Source organism: Podarcis vaucheri (assembly GCF_965113315.1).
Source record: "Podarcis vaucheri genome assembly, chromosome: 12".
NCBI lineage: Eukaryota > Metazoa > Chordata > Lepidosauria > Squamata > Lacertidae > Podarcis > Podarcis vaucheri.
In genome coordinates, this window is record NC_138750.1 from 61700317 (window position 1) to 61721500 (window position 21184).

General features: G+C 49.2%; 1 protein-coding gene across 1 annotated transcript in view; it reads left to right on the forward strand.

Annotated features, from left to right (window-relative positions):
* The window catches only part of TBRG4 (transforming growth factor beta regulator 4), a 35656-nt gene that overhangs the window by 38 nt on the left and 14434 nt on the right, over window positions 1-21184 (forward strand). Inside the window, exons 1-7 of the mRNA XM_082192371.1 lie at window positions 1-80; window positions 5081-5570; window positions 10727-11050; window positions 14887-15058; window positions 15726-15883; window positions 18361-18471; window positions 19863-20007. The exon at window positions 1-80 is cut by the window's left edge and continues 38 nt beyond it. Of these exons, the coding sequence (XP_082048497.1) occupies window positions 5157-5570; window positions 10727-11050; window positions 14887-15058; window positions 15726-15883; window positions 18361-18471; window positions 19863-20007 (1324 nt within the window). The 5' untranslated portion in view covers window positions 1-80; window positions 5081-5156. The remainder of the gene's footprint in view (window positions 81-5080; window positions 5571-10726; window positions 11051-14886; window positions 15059-15725; window positions 15884-18360; window positions 18472-19862; window positions 20008-21184) is intronic.

Here is a 21184-nt window from a genome sequence, read left to right on the forward strand (position 1 = left end):
GCCTCAGTGCACGCGCGGGCAGCCGGTTGAGGTCAGGCCGGGCGGCGGCGGCCCAGAAGCTGAGCTGAAGCCGCGGGAGGGTGAGGACCGAGAAGGATTAATAAGCGGAGGAAGAGGAGGGGGCGGGGCAGGAAACCGGCTTGTCACGTGTTGGGGGAGGGGCTGCCGGTTTTTTTGGGGGGCCGCCCCCTCCCCCCTTTATTCCCTCCTGGCTTGCGGAGATCGGGGCCTCCTTGTCGCCATCGCATTCCCCTCCAGGGCCTCAGCCCGTCCCGCTGCCCCTATGCTCTCTTTATATGGATATGTAATATTTTTAAAATTAATTTTCAATGTCCGTCCTATAATAGCCTCATTATAACAGTACCAAAGTCTCATACAATTATATACTCGCTTTGCATTGCTTTGGTGCCGCCTTTCCTTCTGCAAAAGGCAGCAGCGCCCCTATCTTTGGCGACAGCAGCGCGCACAAAAAAAGCAACATGAAAACACAGTGGTACCTCGGGTTACGTACGCTTCAGGTTACAGACTCCGCTAACCCAGAAATAGTGCTTCCGGTTAAGAACTTTGCTTCAGGATAAGAACAGAAATCGTGTGGCAGCAGCGGGAGGCCCCATTAGCTATAGTGGTGCTTCAGGTTAAGAACAGTTTCAGGTTAAGAACGGACCTCTGGAACGAATTAAGTACTTAACCTGAGGTACCACTGTAATAATAATTATAGTAATTTTTTTTATTTACATCCCGGCCAAAGCCGGGCTCAGGGTGGCGTACACCAGTAAAATTACAATAAAAAATAAAATAAGTAAACTAATTTAAAATACAGGTTAAAATATAACTTAAAATGCAGCCTCATTTTAATAGTAGCCCATAGATCAGAAATGTAAGGGTCAGACTGAATCCAAACCAAAGGCCAGGCGGAACAGTTCTGTCTTGCAGGCCCTGCGGAAAGATGTCAAGTCCTGCAAGGAGCTACTCCTCAAAGTGGCTTCCTCCCAGCGACCCTGCGAGGCTGGCTGGTGGCAGGACTCGCATGTTTCGCATTGGGAGAGGCTGGGAGGGAACCCTTTATCTGGGTCGGGGGGGGGTTGTGTGTATATCCTATGTGGGGGAAGAGGTGGTGGGGATGAACGTGGAAAGTTTCTCCCTCTCCTCTCTCTCTTTCTCATGTGCCCCAACTGCTGTCACCCCACAAAAGCTGGAGAATGAAGTCTGAAGAGGGGATGCCCCACCTTTGACCCAGTGAAATTCCTGTGCAATATACAGCGGTACCTCGGGTTACATACACTTCAGGTTACAGACTCCGCTAACCCAGAAATAGTACCTCGGGTTAAGGACTTTGCTTCAGGATGAGAACAGAAATCGTGCTCCGGCGGCGCAGCGGCAGCAGGAGGCCCCATTAGCTAAAGTGGTGCTTCAGGTTAAGAACAGTTTCAGGTTAAGAACAGACCTCCGGAACAAATTAAGTACTTAACCCGAGGTACCCACTGTAGTTGTGATTTTTGCAGGAAAATAATAAAAATATTTATACCCCGCCCATCTGGCTGAATTTCCCCAGCCACTCCGGGCAGCTCCCAATCGAGTGTTAAAAACAAGGCAGCATTAAAAATTAAAATTTCCCTAAACAGGGCTGTCTTCAGATGTCTTTTAAAGATAGGATAGCTGCTTATTTCCTTCACATCTGATGGGAGGGTGTTTCACAGGGTGGGCGCCACTACCGAGAAGGCCTTCTGTCTGACTTGTGGTGTGGATAGGGATGTGTGGGGTGGAGGTTGCTTTTCTGCTCATGTGGGATTTCCACGCAAACAGCAGGACTGAATAGGGCTGGGGAACTGGGAGGGAGTTTACGGCAAAAGTGAATTTTGAACTCAGGAGTTCTGCATCTGCAGCATATCCTATCAGTCAGAACAGGGAATTGAAATTGGCCAGTGAGTCCTGATCTCCCCCACTCCGGTAGGCCAAGTTTGACAGATGTGTGGGGCTACTTACCTGTCAATCACCTGACATCACAGCGATACCAGGCGACCAGTTTTTGCCCATGTAGTTTGAAATCAAAGGCAGCACCAACAACTAACTGCTTGTCGGGGCTTGCAAAGTGCTGTGCTGTTGATCAGGAGTTCTTTCAGCCCAGCTATGTCTTCACCTGCCCCACAGCTGAAGTCACGTTTTTATGTATTTATTATTTAACAAAACGTTATGTAGCGCTTGATTGTTTTAAAAACCCCTCAAAGCAGTTTGCAAGAAGATAAAGCAAGTAAACTGAGGGAAATAATCACAGCCATGCTTTAAAACACACAAAATACTAAAACAGATTAAAAGTACCTGTACTTTCTAAGCACCTGTGTGGGCTTGTCTAAATTGCAATGTTTTTTAGCAGGTGCTGAAAAGAGTTCTGTGAAGTCTGGCCTGCTGTCAATAGGCTTTGTTGTTGTTGTTGTTTAGTCGTTTAGTCGTGTCCGACTCTTCGTGACCCCCTGGACCAGAGCACGCCCGGCATTTCTGTCTTCCACTGCCTCCCGCAGTTTGGTCAAACGCATGTTCGTAGCTTCAAGAACACTGTCCCACCATCTCGTCCTCTGTCGTCCCTTCTCCTTGTGCCATCCATCTTTCCCAACATCAGGGTCTTTTCCAGGGAGTCTTCTCTTCTCATGAGGTGGCCAAAGTCTTGGAGCCTCAGCTTCAGGATCTGTCCTTCCAGTGAGCACTCAGGGCTGATTTCCTTCAGAATGGAGAGGTTTGATCTTCTTGCAGTCCATGGGACTCTCCAGAGTCTCCTCCAGCACCAGAATTCGAAAGCATCCGTTCTTCGGCAATCAGCCTTCTTGATGGTCCAGCTCTCACTTCCATACATCACTATTGGGAAAACCATAGCTTGAACTATACAGACCTTTGTCGGCAAGGTGATGTCTCTGCTTTTTAAGATGCTGTCAATAGGCAAAGAGTTCCAAAGTGCAGGTGCTGCCACATTAACCATTTGAGTTCTTGCAGATGCTTGAACGAGTATTATAGGGCATTTGTAGTAGTGCCCATTACGCTAATCGAAGTGGGCACATGCGGGATAAGGCGATCTCGTAGATAAACTGGTCCCAAGTTGTTCAGGGCTTTATGTTCTCATATGATGTGGTGGCAAGGCTTTGCCAAAATGGCCTGGTGGGCCGGCAAGTCCCTACCGTGGATATTAGCCATTATTAGCAGCTTCAGTTTCCTGAGTCGGTCTGACAAGCCAAATGACATTGCATATTATATTACTGTACACCAGCCTTTTTTATACTAGTTCCTTAAAGTTAGAAACAAAACTACTCTTGTGCTGTACAGTGGTACCTCGGGTTAAGTACTTAATTCGTTCCGGAGGTCCGTTCTTAACCTGAAACTGCTCTTAACCTGAAGCACCGCTTTAGCTAATGGGGCCTCTTGCTGCTGCCGCGCCGCTGGAGCATGATTTCTGTTCTCATCCTGAAGCAAAGTTCTTAACCTGAGGTACTATTTCTGGGTTAGCAGAGTCAGTAACCTGAAGCGTATGTAACCCGAGGTACCACTGTATAGGCATGCGGTATTGCTGGACTCACTGCCCAAGATCTCCTTACCCCTCAGGAAACCTCTGCTCTTAAGCAATTAAATAATTGTTCCATTTGATCTGCCTATGCTATCACTCGAAGCATAATAGTCCTTTTCGCTGAGGGTCTCTTCTGTTAATTCAAAATCCATATTTGTAATCTGCTGGTTGGGTTAATCACATTGATTTTCTCCAGTGTGGTGTAGTGGTTGAGAGCGGTAGTCACGTAATCTGGGTAACCGGGTTCGCGTCTCCGCTCCTCCACATGCAGCTGCTGGGTGACCTTGGGCCAGTCACACTTCTGTGAAGTCTCTCAGCCCCACTCACCTCACAGAGTGTTTGTTGTGGGGGAGGAAGGGAAAGGAGATTGTTAGCCGCTTTGAGACTCCTGAAGGGGAGTGAAAGGCGGGATATCAAATCCAAACTCTTCTTCTCTTCTTAATGCTTTGAGCCCTGGGGGACAGGTATTTTGACACAGTGATGTTTCCTCAGTAAGTCCCATGGCTGATTTTTACCACCATTCGAGAATCTTGACAACACAATCTTATACATTCATAATCAGGAAAAAGTCTCTCTGAGTTCAGAGGGGCTTACTTCTGGGCAAATGAGTACAGGATTGCACCTTGACTCGGTTTCCACCAAAGCCAGTGGCAAATCGATGTCTGCATTTAACAGTTTTCTATGCTTTTATTGCGATGCGGGTGGCGCTGTGGGTTAAACCACAGAGCCTAGGGCTTGCCGATCAGAAGGTTGGCGGTTCGAATCCCCACGATGGGGTGAGCCGCCGTTGCTCGGTCCCTGCTCCTGCCAACCTAGCAGTTTGAAAGCATGTCAAAGTGCAAGTAGATAAATAGGTACCACTCCGGCGGGAAGGTAAACAGCATTTCCGTGCGCTGCTCTGGTTTGCCAGAAGCGGCTTAGTCATGCTGGCCACATGACTGTACGCCGGCTCCCTCGGCCAGTAAAGCGAGATAAGTGCCGCAACCCCAGAGTCGGTCATGACTGGACCTAATGTCAGGGATCCCTTTACCTTTATGCTTTTATTGCTGTAAACCACTTTGATGTATATTTTCATGACATAAAAAGGTAAAGGTAAAGGACCCCTGACAGTTAAGTCCAGTCACAGACGACTCGGGGGTTGTTTTACTGGCTGAGGGAGCCAGCGTTTATATGCAGACAGTTTTTCCGGGTCATGTGGCCAGCATGACTAAGCCGTTTCTGGCAAACCAGAGCAGAGCACAGAAACGCCATTTACCTTCCCGCCACAGCGGTACCTATTTATCTACTTGCACCTGTGTGCTTTCGAACTGCTAGGTGGGCAGGAGCAGGGACCGAGCAACGGGAGCTCACCCCGTCGCGGGGATTCGAACCGCTGACCTTCCGATCAGCAAGCCCAAGAGGCCCAGTGGTTTAGAGCACAGCGCCACCCGCGTCCCTTTCATGACATGGTGATATACAAATATTTTTATCAATAAATAAGTTATGGAAAGTCCTCACGAGCTGCCTTCACATTTTCTCCCTGTTCTTATCCAGCTTTTTGGAGATGAGTTGATGCTCGCCCAGCGCTCTTCCCCTTCCCCTCCTCGTTCCCCGTGGGCCTTGCTACAAAATGGCTGCCAAGCTGTTGCACCGCTGGTATCGGCTCTACAGGCTCTCGTCCCCCTTGTGCGTCCGAGCTCACGTGGTGTCCGCGGGAAGCAAGATGGCGATGGCCAGAGGGCCGCCCCAAACCCCTTCCGCCCCATTGACCGCTTTTAGCCTCTCGAGGCCCACAGACAAACTCTCAGTCAAGGAGCAGGCGGACAGGGCTCCCCTCGAACGCAGCGAGCTGGAGGACATAATCAACTCGGCGTCCACCGCAGAGGATCTCTTGCGCTTGGAGGAACTTTACGCCGTCAACGCAAACCAAGCGGCCGTTATAATCTCCCGACTCTCCCGTCTAGTGGCGGAGAAGAAACTGGACCCCAACAGCATCTTGCGGGATGTGCGCTTCCAAGACCTGCTTCAGATTATACACAGGCAGGTGGGTTCCTCAGCCTGTAAGTGAAAACAGTCCGGTGGCTGCTTCTTTCTTTCTTTCTTTCTGATTGAGAGATACCGTATTTTTCGCTCTGTAGGATGCACCTTGTTTTAGAGGGGGAGAACAAGAAAAAAAAATCTCTCCCTCTCTTCGCAGCGCCTCTTCAGCGAAGCGGCAGGAGATATGGAGCCCCTTCCACTTCTCCTCCCGCTTCACTGAAGGGGCGCTGCGCAGCTCTCCCTCTCTGCTGAAGCCAGGAGAGTCTTGCTCACCCGGCTTCAGCGAAAGGAACCTGAAGCCTGCGTGGATTCGAATCCACACTCCGCTACAAACCTCTCTTTCAAATCAGAACCAGTGAAGGTCCTGTGTGAGTGTCTGGAGGCGGTTGGAGGATGGATGGCAGCTAATGGATTGAGGTTGAATCCTGACAAGACAGAAATACTGTTCTTGGGAGACAGGCGGGTGTGGGGGACTCCCTGGTCCTTAATGGGGTCACAAGCTTCACCTGGTACGCAGACTGAGACCCTCCCTGCCCGCAGACTGTCTCGCCAGAGTAGTGCATGCTCTGGTTATCTCCCGCTTGGACTACTGCCATGCGCTCTATGTGGGGCTACCTTTGAAGGTGACCCGGAAACTACAGCTAATCCAGAATGCGGCAGCTAGACTGGTGACTGGGAGCGGCCACTGAGACCACATAACACCGGTCTTGAAGGACCTATATTGGCTCCCAGTACGTTTCCGAGCACAATTCAAAGTGTTGGTGCTGACCTTTAAAGCCCTAAATGGCCTTGGCCCAGTAGACCTGAAGGAGCGTCTCCACCCCCATCATTCTGCCCGGACGCTGAGGTCCAGCGCCGAGGGCCTTCTGGCAGTTCCCTCACTGCGAGAAGTGAGGTTACAGGGAACCAGACAGAGGGCCTTCTCCGTGTTGGCGCCCGCCCTGTGCAACGCCACCCATCAGATGTCAAAGAGATAAACAACTACCTGACATTCAGAAGACATCTTCCTATTCAGGGAAGTTTTAAATGTGTGACATTTTAGTTTATTTATTGTCTTTGTTGGAAGCCACCCAGAGTGGCTTGGGAATCCCAGCCAGATGGGTGGGGTACAAATAATAAATTATTATTGTTATATTATTATATTACAACAAAGCTCAGTGGGAGAATTTGGGCCAGTCGTGATCTCTCTAAGCTTAACGTACCTCACGGGATTGTTGTGAGGGTAAAATGGGGAGTGGGGGCATGTGGGGTGGTCCTTGGAGGAACACCAGGATGTAAATGTTGTTTTATTTCACATTTCTGAATTTGCTTTCTTGATTCTAACATTGAGCTTTTTTCGTTAGAGGCTTATGGCGAGCAGCTAACTACAAAGAAGGGTGAAATTTATTCGAAATTTATTTATTTGATTTCTATAGTGCAGACCTCAGGGCAGTTCATAACATAAAAACACAAGACAAAACCGCCGACTGAAGGCAGCTGTAACTGGTATCAGTTAACTTGCAAAGAGGCTTGCAGTTCCTTGGGCTTCCCCTTACAACAATCCCGAGAGGAAGAGTTATTCTTCTGTTTGCAAGTAGTGAATGAGGTCCTCCCTGGTCAAAGTCCAGTTTTCTGAACGGGGACAAATAAAAATTCGTTGTGGCAGGTGAAAGGTAGCCCGTATCGAAATGTATTTCTGCTCTTAGGCCTGAGCTCCTGCAAGACCTCGGGGAAGAAAGAAACTTTTTCTACTCCTGTAATTAAGTCTTACAGCATTCTCTGAATAAGCAGGAAGCCTCCACAGATGCAAAATGTCCCTTGCTGCAGACAGAAGTTATACAAGGACAGGGGGAATCCAGGGGGAGCCATTTGATGACAGGGATAGGCCCCTACAGCCCTTCTCTATATGTTGCCCTTTCATGGCTGTGACACCAGAGGAGGGCTAGTGTGGGGATCACATGAAACTGATGTCAAAGGCAAATTTATAATATGATGAACACTTAAATTAGAAGTGGGGACTGTTTCAAAAGATTAACACAAACCTGCCATGCCATGAACTTGATAAATTATGTGAGATGAGTGTTCATCAGTCAAGACCTCTGTGTGAAAGAACCAACTTCTGTATGAAAATAAAATTCCTTTTCCTCAAATAATGGACTTTCCCCTTTACAGTGGTGCCCCGCAAGACGAATGCCTCGCAAGACGGAAAACTCGCTAGACTAAAGAGTTTTCCGTTTTGGAGGTGCTTCGCAAAACGAATTTCCTATGGGCTTGCTTCGCAAGACGACAATGTCTTGCGAGTTCCTGCTGGTTTTTTCCCCTTCCCCCCCTTTTTCTAAGCCGCTAATCCGCTTATCAGCTGATCTGATCAGCAGATAAGCCGCTAAAAGCTGCTAATAGCGCTAATCCGCTAATCCGCCAATGGGCTTGCTTCGCAAGACGAAAAAACCGCTAGACGAAGAGAATCACAGAACGGATTCTTTTCGTCTTGCGAGGCACCACTGTAATTTCCTCAGATGAATTAGTGTAGCTAATCCCAGTAGCAGGCTCCCTTAAAAGGACTCTCTTCCACGACCTTCTGGTCTAAACTGAATGTAACAATAAGGGGAAGAAGGTGGCCAAGCCCCAAAAAGGCAGTGGAGACACAGGATGTGGGTTACAAGGGACTTGGTGGGATAGGGCTCCCTGACCCCGAGATGGGAGATGGGAACTGGGGGGTGAAGCCTCTTTATCCAGAAGAATTTGAGCAGGAGAACATGGGAGCTTGCAGGATCAGGCCCCTACCTAGTCCAGCAATCCTGTTCTCGCACGGGCCAACCAGATACTCATCATGGGAAGCCCACATCAGGATCCGAGCGCAAAAGTCCTCTCCCCATCTGTGCTTTCCAGAAACTGGCATTCAGAATCAGGGCTGCCTCCCAGACCAAGATGGTTGACTCTGCAGAACTAGCAAAACGACCTGTAGGATCCGAAATCAGGAGGCAACAAAACTCCAAAGAGATCGGAGCAAATTTATAGAATATATAACTGTAGAAATTTGAAGAGTCTGGCAGGGATGAAATACAGTGGTATCTCGCAAGACAAAAATAATCCGTTCTGTGATTCTCTTCGTCTAGCGGTTTTTTCGTCTTGCGAAGCAAGCCCATTGAAGGATTAGCGGATTAGCGCTATTAGCGGCTTTTAGCGGCTTATCTGCTGATCGGATCAGCTGATAAAGCGGCTTAGCGTCTTAGAAAAAGGGGGGGGGGAACCAGCAGGAACTCGCAAGACATTGTCGTCTTGCGAAGCAAGCCCATAGGAAATTCGTTTTGTGAAGCACCTCCAAAACGGAAAACTCTTTCGTCTAGCGAGTTTTCCGTCTTGCAAGGCATTCGTCTTGCGGGGCAACACTGTAAATCTTACGACGTAGATAGGATACAATAAGAAACAGTGTAAAAGTAACTGAAGTAAGAAAGCCAGTTGAAGGGAGGGAAGGAAGTCAAGTGGAGGGAAAGAATGTGGGCAAATGACTGTTAAATTTCATTGTATTTTGTTTGCTTGTATGAAAGGAAAAACCAATAAAAAACATTTTTTAAAAAACCCCAGAATCAGTGCTGCCTCCAGCGGTGGAGGCAGAGCAGAGCCAGCATGCCCAGTAGCCATCAATAGCCCTCTTCTCCACGAATTCGTCCTAACCCTCTGTGCTGGTCCCTGGGGGTTCCTGTGTGGCATGGTCAGAGTCCAGTCCAAGGTTGAGGGTGTGGTATGGGGGCTGTCCGTCAAGGCTGAAGCGGGGTCCAAGGCAAGGAATTGGGTGAGGTCAGGAACTCTGGCAGAAGAGCAGGACAGGATACCAGCTGGAACAGGTTACCAATAATGTTGCTCCTGGGACTGGGACTGGCCAGCTTTTATCTGCCCCAAGGCATGGGGCAGTCCCGGTCCGCAGGTGACTCGCCTCTCCTGGCCTGGAGGCGAGCACTCCTCCTGCAGGAACTTAGTTCCCTTCGCCTCTCTGCCCTGAGCCTCTGCAGCTCAGGAGAGGATGGAGGGTTACCGGACCCAGAGGCAACCTCAGCTTCCCTTAACAGGGCTGAGAGTGGAGCACCTGCAGGCAATGGGTCCTCCATCACTTCAGGAGCCAGAGCAGACTCAGCTGGTGCCTGCACCTAAGGATCCAGCACAGGTGAGGACCCTTCAGGCTCAAGCCCCAGCCCCGGCTCAGCCGGCCCTGGAGGCGGGGACTCCTGTGCAGGCTGGGATCCCTCAGGTTCAGCCTCCGAATCCGATTCCCAGGTCAACACACCCTCTTTTAAAGCCGTCCGAGTTGGTGGCCGTCACTGTTTCCTGCAGCAGGGAGTTCCATAGTTTACACGTAAAATCATAGAATCCTAGAGTTGGAAGAGACCACCAGGGCCATTGAGTCCAACCCCCTGCCAAGCAGGAAACACCATCAGAGCACTCCTGACATATGGTTGTCAAGCCTCTGCTTAAAGACCTCCAAAGGAGGAGACTCCACCACACTCCTTGGCAGCAAATTCCACTGTCGAACAGCTCTTGCTGTCAGGAAGTTCTTCCTAATGTTTAGGTGGAATCTTCTTTCTTGTAGTTTGGATCCATTGCTCCGTGTCCGCTTCTCTGGAGCAGCAGAAAACAACCTTTCTCCCTCCTCTATGTGACATCCTTTTCTATATTGGAACATGGCTATCATATCACCCTTAACCTCCTCTTCTCCAGGCTAAACATGCCCAGCTCCCTTAGCTGTTCCTCATAAGGCATCGTTTCCAGGCCTTTGACCATTTTGGTTGCTCTCCTCTGGACACGTTCCAGTTTGTCAGTGTCCTTCTTGAACTGTGGTGCCCAGAACTGGACACAGTACTCCAGGTGAGGTCTGACCAGAGCAGAATACAGTGGCACTATTACTTCCCTCGATCTAGATGCTATACTCCTATTGATGCAGCCCAGAATTGCATTGGCTTTTTTAGCTGCTGCGTCACACTGTTGGCTCCTGTCAAGTTTGTGGTCAACCAAGACTCCTAGATCCTTTTCACATGTACTGCTCTCAAGCCAGGTGTCACCCATCTTGTATTTGTGCCTCTCATTTTTTTTGCCCAAGTGCAATACTTTACATTTCTCCCTGTTAAAATTCATCTTGTTTGTTGAAGTCCTTTCTTGTATCCATCCTGAACCTTCTTTTGTGTGCAGGGGACTCAGGTATGGAACACGGCTTTGGTGAACCTCTTCAGGAGCCTCGACCTCCTGGGCCTGGAGCGGAGCAGGCCGGAGATGCGCTCGGTGGAGCAGGAGGTGCGCTGGCGGCTGAGGCGCCTAACCTTCAAGAACCTGGCCTTCCTGGCTGAGCACGTGGCCGCCAGCGTCCCCAAGGGACACCCGAGCGAGCTGCTCAGCGACGTGCTGAAGCATCTCGAGCTGCGTTGGACGGAGATTTCGGACGTCAGGACGGTGGTGATGCTGATGTCGAAAGTGGGGTCCCTCTCCCCAGCACTGATGGAGAGACTGGAGGATAAGGTAGAGGCAGGAACCGGTACAGTCCGACACACGGGGGTGAAGGGAGAGGAGATGCACGGGATTTATTTGTTATTAAAATGCAGTTGAATGGCTACGTACAAAGTCAATAAAACACAGAATACCGTACAGTGGTACCTTGGTCCTCAAACTTAATCCGTTCCGGAAGTCCGTTCCAAAACCAAGGCATGATTTCCCATAGAAAGTAATGCAAAACGGATTAATCCGTTCCAGACTTTTAAAAACAACCCCTAAAACAGCAATTGAACATGAATTGGGAAGCTGGCCCAAGTAGGACCAATTCAGCCAGCTAGCCCTGCCTGGGGATTATCTGATTCAGTGTTTCCCAACCAGTGTTCCGCGGCACACTAGTGTGCCGCGAGACGGTGCCTGGTGTGCCGTGGGAGGGAGGCGGGCGAGTCGGGCGGCGAGAGGCGGGGCGGCGGCGGCGAGGAGAGGCCGCCCAGCGCGGGGCTCTCGCCGTCTGCCTGCCTGCCTGGCTGCCTGCCTGCGTGGCGCTGACATCACGGGGCTGTAACGTGCCCCACATAGGCACACGTGGGGCGGCGAGCGAGCTCCCTCCCACATCCCATTGGCGCTCGCTTCGGCCGGCCTACTGGGCTGTCGCAGGCGGAAGGCCTGCGCATGCGCAAGGTTTTCGCGCCTTCGGGATTCCCTTCACGCCTTCCTCCTCCCGGGTCCTTGAGAGCGCGGGAAGCGGCAGCGCGAGACCGGCGTTGAGCCTGGTAGGTATTGCGCTTGCCAAGGCAGTCATTTGGGAAATGAAAACTTGCAAAGCAAGCAACCAGTTCAATCTGAAGTACGTGTATGCTTAATATCCTGTATCTGAAACCTGTTCTGCCCCTCCCCCACACTTATTGCCATTTTCATCTACACATGCAGCAGAGTAAGTTGACCCAGAATAGTACCAATTCAGATGGCAGATGGGAGAATGACAGTGCTGAATGCTTTCCCATGTAGAACAGTCCCTGCAAATAAAAACCTAGCATATTTGGAAGAGGGATGCTAGCCTAACCATTACCTTCTATGCTGTTACTATTTTTTTATTTTTTTTTTTACATAAGTAAAAAGTGACCTTTCCCCATCTGGCATGGTGGTGTGCCTTGAGATTTTTTTCATGAAACAAGTGTGCCTTTGCCCAAAAAAGGTTGGGAAACACTGATCTAATTGATTTTTGAATTTTGAAATTTATTGTCATTCCTGTTTTTATACAGTATTTTATGCTGCCTTTATAATTAAGTGTTTTAAAGTGTTTTAAATTTGTTGTCGGCTGCCCTGAGCCCAGTTTTTGAACCGGGAAGGGTGGGGTATAAATAAAACTATATTATTATTTATTATTATCTAACGAAACCACTGATCCATAAAATGAAAGCAATAAACGATGTCCTGCGGTCACACAATCAGTCCATCAGTAGCTGAACTGGGTTCCACACAGTCACAGAAGCAAAACACAAAAGAGCCGCAAAAATGCAAAATAATTAGTAAAAACAGACAGACCTCAGCGTAAAACGTGAGTGTGGCACTCAAATCGGAAGCGTAACACTCAAAGCGGAGCATGTTCGGCTTCTGAAAAAAGTTCGTAAACCGGAACACTTACTTCTGGGTTTGCAGTGTTTGGGTTCCAAGTTGTTTGAGTACCAAGGCGTTTGAGAACCAAGGTACCACTGTACAAAGCAATACATAGTGTAATACTAACAGTTCCAGAGTAGCTCGGATTAAAACCTGAGAAAATAGAAGAGTTTTTTGACCACCTTGCCTGTATTATATGAAGCAGGTGCCAGACAAGTCATTCTACAGTGGTACCCCGCAAGACGAACGCCTCGCAAGACGGAAAACCCGCTAGACGAAAGGGTTTTCCGTTTTGGAGGCGCTTCGCAAAACGAATTTCCCTATGGGCTTGCTTCGCAAGACGAAAGCCCATAGGGAAATCTCTGGGACAGCGGGGAAGCGCAGCGCGTCTTCCCCACTGTCCTCGGACCTCCTCCGAAGCCTGACGGTGGGGCGGAGAGGCCTCCTCCCGCCGCCAGCCTTCGGAAGGATGCTCCGAAGCCTGGCGGCGGGAGGAGGGCTCTCTGCCCCACCGCCAGCCTTTGGAAGGCTGCTCCGAAGGCTGGCGGTGGGGCGGAAAGCCCTTCTCCCTGCGCCAGCCTTCGGATGGCTGTCCTGAAGACTTGCGGTGGGAGGAGGGTTTTCCTTCCCACCGCCAACATTCAGAATGCTGTTCTGAATGTTGGCGGTAGGGAGGAAAAATCCTCCTCCCACCGCAAGCCCCGGGAACAGAGGAGAAGCGCTGCGCCCCTTCCCCTCTGTTCCCGTACCTGTCCTGAAGGCTTGCGGTGGGGAGAAAAGCCCTTCTCCGCACTGCCAGCCTGGCAAGCGGTTTCCATAGGAACGCATTAATTGATTTTCAGTGCATTCCTATGGGAAACCGTGCTTCACAAGACGAAAAACTCGCAAGAAGAAAAAACTTGCGGAACGAATTAATTTCGTCTTGCGAGGCACCACTGTATATGGTTTTAAAACATTGGCAGTCCATCTAGGCCAGCCTTTCTCAACCTGTGGGTTCCTAAATGTTGTTGAACTACAACGCCCATCACCCCTAGCTAGCAAGGCCAGAGCTCAGGGATGATGGGAGTTGTAGTCCAACAACATCTGGGGACCCACAGGTTGAGAAAGGCTGATCTAGGCGCTTCACAGACAGGTTTGTGAGGCTGGTGGGAGAGCTTTCTTTTCCCCTTGCATGTGAAAAGAAAGGAGATCGTTTCATCAAAGGCTTTTTCCTTTACAACCCCATTTGCAGCTCTTCTAAGCCCAGTTCATCGTTCTGAACTAGCTCTATATCCCCAATATTATTGAACCATATCTAAAGAGGTGGCTCCACCTGGGATTTTCAGCGAAATCATTTTTCTTTTAAAAGATATCAAAGCAAATCAAACCAACTGATAAAACGGATATAGCAGAAGTACCAAAACTCAGCACAGTGTGCCTGAGAGAGACTTAGGATTAGGATGGCAAAGTACTAAAGACTATAAGGAAAACAAAATTTTACTTCGTACTGTGGAGGAGAAGTCCTGTGTTGTCTGCCTTAGTTGCATATAAGATAAAATCGCACCAAACAGCACAGACTTTCATCAGGGTCCTCCTAACCTCTGGCAAATTGTAATTTGTGAGTTAGATTTTCAGTTACTGCTAAACCTTTATACCAATTTTTTTCAGCAGGGGGCCGGTCCACTGTCCCTCAGACCTTGGGGGGGGGGGGCCAGACTACCGTATTTCTTGCTCTATAAGACACACCAGACCACAAGATGCACCTAGTTTTTGGGGGAGGAAAACAAGAAAAAAAATATTCTGAATCTCAGAAGACAGAACAGCAAGAGGGATCGCTGTGCAGTGAAAGCAGCAATCCTTCTTGCTGTTCTGGCTTCTGTGATAGCTGTGCAGCCTGCATTCGCTCCATAAGACGCACACACGTTTCCCCTTACTTTTTAGGAGGGAAAAAGTGAGTCTTATAGAGCAAAAAATATGGTATATTTTGGAGGGGGGGAATGAACAAATTCTTATGCCCCACAAATAACCGAGAGATGCATTTTAAATAAAAGGACACATTCTGCTCATGTAAAAACACACTGATTCCCGGACCGGATTTAGAAGGCGATTGGGCAGGATCCAGCCCCCGGGCCTTAGTTTGCCTACCCATGCTTTATACCAATGCGAAAGTTGCAAGTAAAGTTTCCATTTGGGGTGAAATATGCCGATAGCGTATCTCCCGCCGGAATTGGTCTTCATCCATTTTTCGCATCCATCATCTTTGTCAACAGAGCCTGGAGTTGGCTGAGCAGTTCACCCCCGAGGACACCCGGAGAGTCGCCGTTGCCTTGGCGATCCAGAACCGCCGGTCCATCCCTCTGCTCCGGGCAATCTCCTACCACTTGGTCCAGAAGCACTTCACCTTCAGCACCAGCATCCTCCTGGACCTGGCTTTCGCCTACGGTGAGCGGCGACTTCCTTTTAAAAAATGGGCGCATCCCTTTAACCCTTCTGGCCAGTAAAGAGTTTTACGCACCAGGAAGCAGAGACAGCATACAGATGCTTCTGCAGACAGCATTCTCCTTTCCCTGGCCACTTGCCATCCAGGGTGCAGGGGCTGGAGAGAGTGTGTATTATTATTATTATTATTATTATTATTATTATTAATACCCTCCCATCTGGCTGGGTTTCCCCAGCCACACTGGGCAGCTCCCAACAGAATATTAAAAATACAGTGGTACCTCGGGTTAAGAATTTAATTTCCTGCAAAAATCACGACTACAGTGGGTACCTCGGGTTAAGTACTTAATTTGTTCCGGAGTTCTCCTCTTAACCTGAAACTGTTCTGAACCTGAAGCACCACTTTAGCTAATGGGGCCTCCTGCTGCCGCCGCCGGAGCACGATTTCTGTTCTCATCCTGAGGGTCTGTAACCTGAAGCGTATGTAACCCGAGGTACCACTGTATTCGGTTGGGAGCCGCCCAGGGTGGCTGGGGAAACCCAGCCAAATGGGTGAGGTATAGATAATAAATTATTATTATTATTATTATTATTATTATTATTATCCCGGTTCCTCTTCTGCAGTCGGCATCTTTTTCTCTCAACTGCGGTTTCCTCCTCTCTGCTTCAGGGAAACTGGGTTTCCACCAGACCCAGGTCTTCCAAAAGATCGCCGCAGACCTCCATCCCCGCGTGCCAGAGCTGTCCCCTGGGGATGTGGTGCGCTGCCTGAAGTCCTTCGCTTACCTCAAGTGGCTCAACCTGCCCCTCTTTGAGGCCTTTGCACAGGTGAGTAAGGGGCAGAGGTGGAGGCAAACCCCCACGTCCCATGGCCCTGTTCCTTTGAGCCAGTGTGGTGTAGTAGTTAAGAGCGGTGGACTCGTAATCTGGTGAACCGGGTTCGCGTCTCCGCTCCTCCACCTGCAGCTGCTGGGTGACCTTGGGCTAGTCACACTTCTCTGAAGTCTCTCAGCCCCACTCACCTCACAGAGTGTTTGTTGTGGGCGAGGAAGGTAAAGGAGATTGTTAGCTGCTTTGAGACTCCTCAAAGCGGGATATCAAATCCAAACTCTTTGACTCATCAGTGCCAGGCTGTGAAGCCTGTTTTAGTTTGAGGGCTGTGTTTTCCCGTGGGCAGCCTCCTAGGAGCCACTGACTGGGAGTGGCCGCAGGGACCACATAACACCGGTCCTGAGAGATCTGCATTGGCTCCCAGTACGTTTCCGAGCACAATTCAAAGTGTTGGTGCTGACCTTTCAAGCCCTAAACGGCCTCAAAGGCCCAGTAGACCTGAAGGAGCATCTCCACCCCCATCGTTCTGCCTGGATGCTGAGGTCCAGCGCCGAGGGCCTTCTGCCGGTTCCCTCATTGCGAGAGGTGAGGTTACAGGGAACCAGGCAGAGGGCCTTCTCGGTGGTGGCGCCCTCCCTGTGGAACGCCCTCCCTTCAGATGTGAAGGAAATAAGAAGCTATCTTATCTTTAAAAGACATCTGAAGGCAGCCCAGTTTAGGGAAGTTTTTAATATTTAAGGCTGTATTGTTTTTAACACTCAATTGGAAGCCGCCCAGAGTGGCTGGGGAGACTCAGCCAGATGGGCAGGGTATAAATAATAAATTATTATTATTACTGACCCGTGGTGGGTGTGGCCCAAGGTATGTGTCTGGACCCACATGCGTGTCCAGAATTCACGTTTCTGTGCACATGCTACCAAGAAGTATAGGACCTTCTGTGTCTTGGTTATGAATCCAGTGGACCCTCTGGTTACTTTACCTTCGGGTAACGTAATCTTCGGGTTGCGAACGCAGCAAACCCGGAAGTGGGTTTGCTACGTGCGCAGAAGCGGTCTGCAGTGCTGTGCGCAGAAGCGGTCTTCCGGTTACGAAATTTTTGGGATACGGCCGGGCCTATAGAACACATCCATAGCTGTCAACTTTCCCCTTTTCTTGCGAGGAATCCTATTCAGAATAAGGGAATTCCCCTTTAAAAAAGGGGGAAGTTGACAGCTATGAACAGATCCCGTTCGTAACTGGAGGTACTACTCTATGTGCTGTCCTGTAACCTGGTGCTCACAGGAAGTGGTCTAAACCACTGAGCCTCTTGGGCTTTCCAATCGGAAGGTCGGCGGTGAGCTCCCGTTGCTCAGTCCCTGCTCCTGCCAACTTAGCAGTTCAAAAGCACGCAAGTGCAAGTAGGTACCGTTGTGGCGGGAAGGTAAACGGCGTTTCCGTGCGCTATGGTTTCCGTCACGGTGTCCCGTTGCGCCAGAAGCGGTTTAGTCTTACTGGCCACAGAAAGCTGTTTGTGGTCAAACACTGGCTCCCTCGGCCTGAAAGCGAGATGAGCGCCGTAACCCCAGAGTCGCCTTTGACTGGACTCAACCATCCAGGGGTCCTTTACCTTTTAACTCTTACACAGACGCAGATTAAAGAAAAGTTGATTTATTACATGAGAAGGGAGGCCATCTGAATGCTGCTTCAGATAGCGAGGCTAGAAGTACAATAGGGCAGCAAATCAGACAGGACATATGCATCTTGAACTAAAGCCGGCGTAGGCCAGCTTGGCCCTCCAAATGTTTTGGGACTACAATTCCCATCATCCATGACCACTGGTCCGGTTAGATAGGGATGATGGGAGTTGTAGTCCCAAAACATCTGGAGGGCCGAGTTTGCCTATGCCTGAACTGAAGTGTAAAGAAAGGATCTCTTTCAAAAGGCTAAAAAGAGTGGGGGTGGCTTTTGTCAGAGACTCAGAAACACACAAAAAATAAAGTAAGAAAGGAGGAGGAGGAAGTTATTCGTGTGTTGATTCAAAGTGTTAGGCTGGTCCTGGAGAGCGTGGAGTGAAAAGGGGGTCCATGTTGAGGCTTGGAGAGCTAACCAAGCAAAGAAAATATTCCAGGATGAAAGCGGTGGGGCTTCTATTCCCATTCAAGCAGTTTCTGATTCAATTATGTTACGATAATCTTTATTGTCATTGTCCCAAACAGAACAACGGAATTGAATAATCTACATATGACATTCAAAACCCAATAAGCCTGCAATCCCAGCTATCCGAACCTAGTTAGCCCCCTAAAAACTCTTGATACCCCACTTTAAAATTCAATATACTCCCATACAGGCTCCTTACAATGCGTTTAAAACCAAAATCGCGTTTGGGTAGAAACTATTTCTCAGGCGGCTAGTCCTAGTCTTTATATTTATGGCTAAACTATAACCGTTTGAAATGAATGAACTCAATTGCTTTCCCCCTGTGCTTCTTTTCTTAGCACACCGTGGACAACGCCGAAAAATACTCCCTGCTCCACCTTAGCAACGTCGTCCTCGCTTTTGCTCGCTTGAACTTCCATCCCAGCTGCAGAGATGCCTTCTATAGCACAGTAAAGTCCTTTATTCATCTTGGGAGGGCAGAGGGAGGGAGAATGTAGCCATCAGCCGGGGATGCTTTAGCTGAGATTCCCGCATTGCAGGGGGTTGGACTAGATGACCTGGGGAGGTCCCTTCCACCTCTGCGATTACATGATTCTAAGTAGGTTCTCAAATGCCAGCCTAGAGGTATTCCGCTGCCGCCGCCCAAGAGACTAACATTCTATCCCCTTTTGATTGTGTTTGTAGGAGGGGAAAGAGGGTTACACAATTCAAAGTGTTGGTGCTGACCTTGAAAGCCCTAAACGGCCTCAGTCCTGTATACCTGAAGGAGCGTCTCCACCCCCATCGTTCTGCCCGGACACTGAGGTCCAGCGCTGAGGGCCTTCTAGTGGTTCCCTCATTGTGAGAAGTGACATTACAGGGAACCAGGCAGAGGGCCTTCTCGGTGGTGGCACCCGCCCTGTGGAACGCCCTCCCACCAGATGTCAAAGAGAAAAATAACTACCAAAGTTTTAGAAGACATCTGAAGTCAGCCCTGTTTCGGGAAGCCTTTAATGTTTAATAGATTATTGCATTTTAGTGTTTTGTTGGAAGCCGCCCAGAGTGGCTGGGGAAACCCAGGCAGATAGGCAGGGTATAATTATTATTATTATTATTATTATTATTATTATTATTATTATTATTATTATTATTATTTTATTAGTTTCTAGGGGTTTGTTATGACCTTGTTTGTATTATGTACAGTGGAACCTTGGTTTTCGAAAGTCTCAGAAGTCGGAAGTTTCGGTTTCCAAACGCCGAAAACCCGGACGTCACTGCTTCGGTTTTCAAACATTTTGGAAGTCAAATGGTCTTCTGGAATGGATTACGTTCGAAACCAAGGTTCCACTGTATTTTATGTTTTTATCTTGTATTCTTATGCTGTGAACTGCTCTGAGATCTACGGATGAAGGGCAATATATTACTACTACTACTACTACTATTACTACTACTACTGGGGACACGGGGGGCGCTGTGGGTTAAACCACAGAGCCTATGTCTTGCCGATCAGAAGGTTGGCGGTTCGAATCCCCGTGACAGGGTGAGCTCCCGTTGCTCGGTCCCTGCTTCTGCCAACCTAGCAGTTCGAAAGCACGTCAAAGTGCAAGTAGATAAATAGGTACTACTCCGGCGGGAAGGTAAACGCCATTTCCATGCGCTGCTCTGGTTTGCCAGAAGCGGCTTAGTCATGCTGGCCACATGACCCGGAAGCTGTACACCGGCTCCCTCAGCCAATAAAGCGAGATGAGCGCCGCAACCCCAGAGTCGGCCACGACTGGACCTAATGGTCAGGGGTCCCTTTACCTTTACTACTACTATTACTACTACTAATGATAATAACCCGCTTCTTTCTCCTTTCCAGGTCCACAGAGGGATAGACAACCACTTGGATGACTTAGACCCCTACCTGCTTGTTGACCTGGTGTGGTCCCTCTGCGTTCTGCAGCAAGCGAAGGCTTCCCATCTGCAAAAAGTTTTGGAGCCGGAGTTTCGCACTCGCTTCTTAGGTATGAGCAGATGAGGGGACGAGTGACCTGGGTGGGGAGGAGGTGGGGGAAGCATCCAAGCACCAGGAAAACTGCTTCCTGGCAGTGGGCACTCTGACCCTACCCTGGCCGCAGACCCCTTTCAGATGCCTCTTCCCTTCACCTTTCAGGACCGACCTGGAGTTGGGAATCTGGCTGCTAGGTGGCGCTGCTCCCCAAGGATTTTGGCACAGAGCTCATATATTATCTAAGGCTCCATCTGTGCCCTACATTTAAAGCAGCGTCACGCCGCTTTTGAGCAGCCATGGCTTCCTCACTCCGCAAAGAATTCTGGGAACTGTAGTTCATGTAGGGTGCTGAGAGTTCTTGGGACGCATCAGAGGATAGGATGGGAGGGGGCTGCCTATGGGGCCCTGTATAGCCCTTCTCCAGCTCAGGCCCCACTGAAACGACTGAGGTATGCACAGCGCTCATGCTCTAGGTTAGCGCAAAGAAAGTGCCTGCTGTGTTGGGTCCCATCTTTATTCATTCATCTTGCTATTTCATTATTATTATTATTATTATTATTATTATTATTATTATTATTATTAGCACTAGTATCCTGCCCTATACCCATAGATCTCTGGGTGGTTCACGGCATAAAATTACAATACAAAAACAAAATACTGTATTTTTCACTCTATAACACGCACCCGACCATAACACGCACGTAGTTTTTAGAGGAGGAAAATCAGTAGGCATGCCACCCGTAGGCATTCCCTCCATAACACGCACAGACATTTCCCCTTGCTTTCTAGGAGGAAAAGTGTTATGGTGCAAAAAATACGGTATGTACTAGAAACAAAAAAACCCAAAGAAGACCCAAGAACACCTCTTCCACTAAAATAATAATAATAATAATAATAATAATAATAATAATAATAATAATGGACCCAGAGGTAACCTCACGTTCCCCTGAGGGGGCTGAGAGTGGAGCAGCTGCAGGCAATGGGTCCTCCATCACCTCCGGAGCCAGAGCAGATTCAGCTGGTGCCTGCACCTGAGGATCCAGCACAGGTGAGGACCCTTATTCCTCAGCCCCGGCTCAGCCGGTCCTGGAGGCGGGGACTTCTGTGAAGGCTGGGATTCCTCAGGTTCAGCCTCTGAATCCGATTCCCAGGCCATCACAATAGGGCTTTAAAGGTTAAAACCAGCACCT